The 7,960-nt window shown below is 57.9% G+C and overlaps 4 protein-coding genes across 4 annotated transcripts; all 4 read right to left on the minus strand.

Moving 5' to 3' along the window:
- Nucleotides 1-880: 880 nt before the first annotated feature.
- PHYSODRAFT_507142 (hypothetical protein) lies at nucleotides 881-1,415 on the minus strand (the record flags this gene model as incomplete). The annotated part of the gene is made up of 3 exons (XM_009530515.1): nucleotides 881-902; nucleotides 1,009-1,077; nucleotides 1,162-1,415. The coding sequence occupies 3 exons, from the start codon at nucleotides 1,413-1,415 to the stop codon at nucleotides 881-883; spliced, it is 345 nt and encodes a 114-aa protein (XP_009528810.1).
- A 1,197-nt stretch (nucleotides 1,416-2,612) lies between these two features.
- Nucleotides 2,613-2,993, minus strand: PHYSODRAFT_507823 (hypothetical protein; the record flags this gene model as incomplete). The annotated part of the gene is made up of 2 exons (XM_009530516.1): nucleotides 2,613-2,733; nucleotides 2,770-2,993. 2 exons carry the CDS (start codon nucleotides 2,991-2,993, stop codon nucleotides 2,613-2,615), a joined length of 345 nt encoding a protein of 114 aa, XP_009528811.1.
- A 141-nt stretch (nucleotides 2,994-3,134) lies between these two features.
- PHYSODRAFT_507860 (hypothetical protein) lies at nucleotides 3,135-3,557 on the minus strand (the record flags this gene model as incomplete). The annotated part of the gene is made up of 2 exons (XM_009530517.1): nucleotides 3,135-3,243; nucleotides 3,298-3,557. 2 exons carry the CDS (start codon nucleotides 3,555-3,557, stop codon nucleotides 3,135-3,137), a joined length of 369 nt encoding a protein of 122 aa, XP_009528812.1.
- Nucleotides 3,558-6,567: 3,010 nt separating this feature from the next.
- Nucleotides 6,568-7,102, minus strand: PHYSODRAFT_506888 (hypothetical protein; the record flags this gene model as incomplete). The annotated part of the gene is made up of 3 exons (XM_009530518.1): nucleotides 6,568-6,589; nucleotides 6,696-6,764; nucleotides 6,849-7,102. The coding sequence occupies 3 exons, from the start codon at nucleotides 7,100-7,102 to the stop codon at nucleotides 6,568-6,570; spliced, it is 345 nt and encodes a 114-aa protein (XP_009528813.1).
- Between the last annotated feature and the right edge of the window lie 858 nt (nucleotides 7,103-7,960).

Here is a 7,960-nt window from a genome sequence, read left to right on the forward strand (position 1 = left end):
GAGTCTCGACGGAGTACGAGCGGCTACGCGTTCATGATGAACGGCGGATGCATCAGCTGGCGAAGCAAGAAGCAGCGCACGATGGCGCTCTCGTCGACGGAAGCCGAGTACATGGCGCTGTCGGAGGCCACGCAGGAGGCGGTGTGGCTCAAGGTGTTTCTGTGCGAGCTGGGCGAGATGGCGAGCGATGAAGCGGTGAAGATCTACGAGGACAACCAAGGCTCCATCGCGTTGGCCAAGAACCCGGAGTTCCACAAGCGCACCAAGCACATCGACATTCGCTACCACTTCGTGCGCGAGAAGGTGGAAGACGGTCAAGTGGTGTTGCAGTATGTTTCGACACTCGACATGCTGGCGGACATCATGACGAAGCCGATCGCGGCGCCGCAGTTCGACGCGCTCAGGACGAAGCTGGGCATCGTGGTCGCTGACGAGTCGAGTGGGAGTGTTGTCAAGACTGATGTGACGACGCCTCGCCAAGCGACCGTGTGACGCGAACGCGTCATCAGTGAGGTCGGCGTGACCTTCACTGTGTTGTACCGCAATCATTCAGGTAATTACGGGACGATGATTACGTCACGGTGATTACGCCAAGATTGTGGGTACAAGATGGGCATCGACGTGGCGTTCTCTGATTGGATAAGGTAACTGTGTATCCAGTAGAGAATCCAGTAGGGTGTACCCAGTAAGAGGTATCCAGTAGCAGGCTTAGAGGTAGCACGCGGTTGCGAACTAAGGACCTGAATCGAATCACTTTGCATTTTGCCAACTACTGCTCAAGTGTTCTTCCTTTTGGTTATGAGCCCAAGCCCCGTCTTCCCTGACCAAGACCCCGACTACGCCTTCGCCATGGACGCCGCCCCGACCGCGACCGCCCGCATCAACAAGTTCGACGGAACCAACTTCCACACATGGAAGTTCAAGATGCAGATGGTGCTGGAGGAGCGCGAACTGTGGGAAGTGACGAGTGGGGAAGTGAAGCTCGAGCAGTGCACGACCGCGGCGGACCAAGCGACGTTTCGCAAGAAGTCGCGCAAGGCGCTGGCGATCGTCTGTCTCGCGTTGGAGGACTCGCAGCTGCCGCTGGTGCGGTCGGCGAAGGACGCGCATGATGCATGGTCAAGACTCGAGGGACACTTCGAGAAGAAGAGCCTGGCGAACAAGCTCTTTCTTCGTCGACGGTTCTTCACGACAACGATGGACGAAGGTGATGATGTGCTGGAGCACATTAACAAGCTCAAGACGCTGGCGGAACAGCTCGACGCGGTCGGCGCTCCGGTCAGCGAGGACGACTTGGTAATCACGCTTCTTGCCAGTCTGAGCGAGTCGTACCAGTTCCTCATCACGGCGTTGGAATCGCGTTCCGACACGCTGACGTGGGAGCTCGTGACGTCTCGGCTCCTGCACGAGGACATGAAGCGCAAGGAACAAGGTGGCGGTGCTGACGGAACCGCGCACGCTCAAGGTCAAGCGTTCATGACAAGCGACAACGGGAAGCGCAAGGGACGGCAGGCGCAAGCGCAGAGGACGAGCGCCTGTCACTACTGCGGCGAGCACGGACATTGGATCGCCAAGTGTCCGGTGCGGATCCGCGAGAACGGGGAGCGGCAGAGGCCGCAACGAGCGAACGTCGCGCAGGTCGAAGATGACTCTGGCGACTTCCTCTTCTCGGTTGGTGGCGACACGGGTGCCTCCAAGCTGAGCGGCATGTGGCTGGTCGACTCAGGTGCGACGCAGCACATGACGTACTCGAAGGAGTACATGAAGAACTACAAGAAGATCTCTCCGGTGGACGTGCATCTGGCGGACGACGGCGTGGTTCAGGCGGTGGGGAGCGGCGACATCGTGATGTCGATGCAGACACCGCGCGGCATGAAGAAGGGTGTGCTCACGGGTGTGTGGCACATCCCGAAGCTGTCGCGCAACCTGTTCTCCGTCGGCCGCTTCACCAAGGACGTCGGGCCAGTGACCTTCGAGAGCGACGGGTGCTTCGCGGAAACGAAGGGTCTCAAGTGGAAGCTCGGCGCTCGCGAAGGCAAAGGACTGTTCAAGCTCTGCATGACGCCGAGGACGCCTGCTGACGAGGCCAATGCGGCAAGCTCGAAGAATCGCCAAGGGGACACCACGTCGTACCTCTGGCACCTTCGACTTGGTCACATCGGCCATGGTGGTCTCGACGCCATCGTCAAGAAGGGCTACGGCACTGGCATCCCAATGACGTCGGTGAAGCAGTGGGAGGTGTGCGACGGGTGCGCACTCGGCAAGCAAACGCGAGTAAGCTTCATGAAGTCGTCGCCGAACCGTGCGAAGCAAGTGCTGGAGGTGGTCCACAGCGATGTGTGCGGTCCGATGCAGACGGCGACGTTCGGAGGCAAGCGCTACTTCGTCACGTTCATCGACGACAAGTCGCACTTCTGCGTGGTGTACCTGCTACGGACCAAGTCGGAGGTGGCTGCCAAGTTCGCTGCGTTCGTCGCGTTGGCTGAGACGCAGACCGGCAAGCGAGTGAAGGTGCTTCGGAGCGACAACGGCGGCGAGTACACTTCGGGTGCGATGGCCAAGTTGTGTGCGGATCGTGGCATCGAGCAGAAGTTCACGCCGCCATACACGCCTCAGCTCAACGGAGTGGCCGAGCGAATGAATCGGACGCTGGTGGAGTGTGCGCGCTGCATGCTGGAGCACGCCGGGTTGTCGAAGGAGTACTGGGGAGAAGCGGTGATGACGGCCACGTTCCTCCGCAACCGGTGTCCGACGCGCGCCATCAGTCACGACAAGTCGCCGCACCACGTTTGGACCGGCAAGAAGCCTTTGCTGGCCAACCTCAAGGTGTTCGGGTGCCACGCGTACGTGCACGTGCCGAAGGAGAAGCGGTCGAAGTTCGACGCTCGGTCGGTGCGCTGTCGTTTCCTCGGGTACTCGGAGCACGAGAAGGCGTATCGGTTCGAGGAGATCGAGAGTGGTCGCGTGTTGGTGAGCCGCGACGCGCAGTTCATGGAGGATGTCTTCGACGGTGGGAGACGCAACTACGCTTCGAAGGAGGTGTTGGTGGGTCTTCCGACAGATGATGATGAAGACACCACGGATGAAGAGACTCAGTCCGGATCAGACGAGAACAGAGAAGAAGCTGCGCGGAATCAAGACTTTGAACCCGGCAGCAAGCGACACCCGCGCACGCAGTCGCTCGAGGAAGTCGTGGAGGTTCCGAGTGCCAAGCGGTATGCGGTGCCAAGACGACAGCAGCCGCTGGACGAGATGTCTGCCGCAGCACAAGAGAAGGAAGACTTCGAGGCTGCGTACGTCGTGGATTCAGTGGGAGAGATGCCGACAACGTTCAAGTCGGCAATGGAATCCAGCGACGCAGACAAGTGGAAAGAGGCGTGCGACTCGGAGGTGGAGTCGCTCCGCAAGAACGAGACGTGGACCCTGGTGCCACTGCCGAAGGGACGCAAGGCGATCGGCTGCAGATGGGTGTTCCGCGTGAAGGAGAACCAGTCTGGAGAGATCGAGCGGTTCAAGGCGCGACTGGTGGCGAAGGGGTTCTCGCAGAAGTACGGCATCGACTACGACGAGACGTTCGCGCCGGTGGCCAAGTTCACGTCGATTCGGGTGTTGCTGAGTCTGGCGGCCAAGTACAAGCTCACAGTGCACCAGATGGATGTGAAGACCGCGTTCCTCAACGGCTTGTTGGACGAGGACATCTACATGGCGCAGCCGGACGGATATGTGGACGGAGATCGACCCGACTACGTGTGCCGGCTCAAGCGTTCGCTGTACGGCCTGAAGCAGTCGCCGCGGATGTGGAACAAGACGATCGACGAGTTCATGTTGAAGCTGGGGTTCAAGAAGTGCGAGTCCGACCACTGCATCTACTTGAAGCGGGACAATCACGACATGATGTTCGTGGCACTGTACGTGGACGATCTGGTCCTCGCCAGCAGCAGCGACGGGATGCTGAAGGACACGAAGCAGGCGCTGAGTGACCGGTTCGAGATGACCGACATGGGCCAGCTCAAGTACTTTCTCGGTATGGAGATCGAGCAAGATGTGGCGACTGGGAAGGTGTCGGTGCGGCAGACCAAGTTCGCGAAGGACATTCTCGAGAAGTTCAAGATGGATGAGAGCAACCCTGTGAAGACACCGCAGGATCCGGGTCTGAAGCTGACCAAGGCCATGTGCGAGGGAGGCTGCAAGCACGACGAGACCATGGCGAATGTTCCGTACCGGAACGCCGTGGGCTGCCTCATGTATCTCATGGTGGGGACTCGTCCGGACCTCGCAGCGGCAGTGGGAGTGCTGAGCCAGTTCGCAGCGGACCCATGTCCGACACACTGGCAGGCGCTCAAGAGGGTCTTCCGCTACATCCGAGGCACGAAGACGCACGGCCTCGTGTTTCAAGCGAGCAGCGAGGACGGACTGCAAGGCTACTCGGACGCGGACTGGGCCGGCGACATCGAGTCTCGACGGAGTACGAGCGGCTACGCGTTCATGATGAACGGCGGATGCATCAGCTGGCGAAGCAAGAAGCAGCGCACGGTGGCGCTCTCGTCGACGGAAGCCGAGTACATGGCGCTGTCGGAGGCCACGCAGGAGGCGGTGTGGCTCAAGGTGTTTCTGTGCGAGCTGGACGAGATGGCGAGCGATGAAGGGGTGAAGATCTACGAGGACAACCAAGGCTCCATCGCGTTGGCCAAGAACCCGGAGTTCCACAAGCGCACCAAGCACATCGACATTCGCTACCACTTCGTGCGCGAGAAGGTGGAAGACGGTCAAGTGGTGTTGCAGTATGTTTCGACACTCGACATGCTGGCGGACATCATGACGAAGCCGATCGCGGCGCCGCAGTTCGACGCGCTCAGGACGAAGCTGGGCATCGTGGTCGCTGACGAGTCGAGTGGGAGTGTTGTCAAGACTGATGTGACGACGCCCCGCCAAGCGACCGTGTGACGCGAACGCGTCATCAGTGAGGTCGGCGTGACCTTCACTGTGTGGTACCGAAATCATTCAGGTGATTACGGGACGATGATTACGTCACGGTGATTACGCCAAGATTGTGGGTACAAGATGGGCATCGACGTGGCGTTCTCTGATTGGATAAGGTAACTGTGTATCCAGTAGAGAATCCAGTAGGGTGTATCCAGTAAGAGGTATCCAGTAGCAGGCTTAGAGGTAGCACGCGGTTGCGAACTAAGGACCTGAATCGAATCACTTTGCATTTTGCCAACTACTGCTCAAGTGTTCTTCCTTTTTCATCGCAGTTGGAAATTCTCGTTCGGTGCTTCACCACAAAGTAAATAGCATCGTGGCTCATAACATTAAGTTTGATGATAATGTGATTTTATCTGAATTATATCGCAGTGGCAATGATGATGTAGTTTGTCTGTGGAAGTAAGACTTCTTTCGACTGGTGCGAAACTCCAACGTAGCATATGTCATATGAGGCATTAGAGAGACCGTTTTTTTGCAACCGGAGCGTAGCGGAGGTCTGCAATGGTCGGCGCGTAGGCCGGAGTAGTTGCACTGCGAAGTAGTTACTATCTTTTTACCGACGCCTTGCCCGCCATGAGCGAAGCGAAGCGTAGCAGAATTGGCGGTGCAAACGAGGAGCTCACCTGTTCTCGGTTAAATACGAAATGAGGTCAACGGATGAAGGAGAGACGGCTGTCATCACCTGTTCCTTCTGTCACTACAAATGGTTTAATTAAGTTTGTTTCGGACAAGGCAATCACATTCAAAGAACTATTTTTTAATTACTAGATATCCAATCGAATCATTTTTTGTGGCTGAGATGTGTCTCGTTTAACCAGACGAGGGCGCCTTTTGGGTGGCTTGGAATTGCGACGCGCAGCTCGATCCAGCCAAGTCATTGCGGCAGAGTTGTTTCTCTTGGTCGCGCACGTAGCCATAAGTTTGTGAAAATACTTGTCGTCCACGAATGAGTATGTCCAGCGCAGAAAGTCAATCGAACTCGATTGACACGACCGCACAGCCAGTATGGTCTTTATAGGTTTCATGTAGGTGTTATTGAGGGTTGCTGGTCTTGGGTACTGTGTACCAGTTGTACCCATTAACCGGTTAACCCGAACCGGTCCAATCCGAACCCACGTTGATTATGGTGATTACGGTAAGTTGTTTATGTTGTCAAGACTGATGTGACGACGCCCCGCCAAGCGACCGTGTGACGCGAACGCGTCATCAGTGAGGTCGGCGTGACCTTCACTGTGTGGTACCGAAATCATTCAGGTGATTACGGGACGATGATTACGTCACGGTGATTACGCCAAGATTGTGGGTACAAGATGGGCATCGACGTGGCGTTCTCTGATTGGATAAGGTAACTGTGTATCCAGTAGAGAATCCAGTAGGGTGTATCCAGTAAGAGGTATCCAGTAGCAGGCTTAGAGGTAGCACGCGGTTGCGAACTAAGGACCTGAATCGAATCACTTTGCATTTTGCCAACTACTGCTCAAGTGCTCTTCCTTTTGGTTATGAGCCCAAGCCCCGTCTTCCCTGACCAAGACCCCGACTACGCCTTCGCCATGGACGCCGCCCCGACCGCGACCGCCCGCATCAACAAGTTCGACGGAACCAACTTCCACACATGGAAGTTCAAGATGCAGATGGTGCTGGAGGAGCGCGAACTGTGGGAAGTGACGAGTGGGGAAGTGAAGCTCGAGCAGTGCACGACCGCGGCGGACCAAGCGACGTTTCGCAAGAAGTCGCGCAAGGCGCTGGCGATCGTCTGTCTCGCGTTGGAGGACTCGCAGCTGCCGCTGGTGCGGTCGGCGAAGGACGCGCATGATGCATGGTCAAGACTCGAGGGACACTTCGAGAAGAAGAGCCTGGCGAACAAGCTCTTTCTTCGTCGACGGTTCTTCACGACAACGATGGACGAAGGTGATGATGTGCTGGAGCACATTAACAAGCTCAAGACGCTGGCGGAACAGCTCGACGCGGTCGGCGCTCCGGTCAGCGAGGACGACTTGGTGATCACGCTTCTTGCCAGTCTGAGCGAGTCGTACCAGTTCCTCATCACGGCGTTGGAATCGCGCTCCGACACGCTGACGTGGGAGCTCGTGACGTCTCGGCTCCTGCACGAGGACATGAAGCGCAAGGAACAAGGTGGCGGTGCTGACGGAACCGCGCACGCTCAAGGTCAAGCGTTCATGACAAGCGACAACGGGAAGCGCAAAGGACGGCAGGCGCAAGCGCAGAGGACGAGCGCCTGTCACTACTGCGGCGAGCACGGACATTGGATCGCCAAGTGTCCGGTGCGGATCCGCGAGAACGGGGAGCGGCAGAGGCCGCAACGAGCGAACGTCGCGCAGGTCGAAGATGACTCTGGCGACTTCCTCTTCTCGGTTGGTGGCGACACGGGTGCCTCCAAGCTGAGCGGCATGTGGCTGGTCGACTCGGGTGCGACGCAGCACATGACGTACTCGAAGGAGTACATGAAGAATTACAAGAAGATCTCTCCGGTGGACGTGCATCTGGCGGACGACGGCGTGGTTCAGGCGGTGGGGAGCGGCGACATCGTGATGTCGATGCAGACACCGCGCGGCATGAAGAAGGGTGTGCTCACGGGTGTGTGGCACATCCCGAAGCTGTCGCGCAACCTGTTCTCCGTCGGCCGCTTCACCAAGGACGTCGGGCCAGTGACCTTCGAGAGCGACGGGTGCTTTGCGGAAACGAAGGGTCTCAAGTGGAAGCTCGGCGCTCGCGAAGGCAAAGGACTGTTCAAGCTCTGCATGACGCCGAGGACGCCTGCTGACGAGGCCAATGCGGCAAGCTCGAAGAATCGCCAAGGGGACACCACGTCGTACCTCTGGCACCTTCGACTTGGTCACATCGGCCATGGTGGTCTCGACGCCATCGTCAAGAAGGGCTACGGCACTGGCATCCCAATGACGTCGGTGAAGCAGTGGGAGGTGTGCGACGGGTGCGCACTCGGCAAGCAAACGCG

The sequence above is a fragment of the Phytophthora sojae genome (assembly GCF_000149755.1).
Source record: "Phytophthora sojae unplaced genomic scaffold PHYSOscaffold_5, whole genome shotgun sequence".
NCBI lineage: Eukaryota > Oomycota > Peronosporomycetes > Peronosporales > Peronosporaceae > Phytophthora > Phytophthora sojae.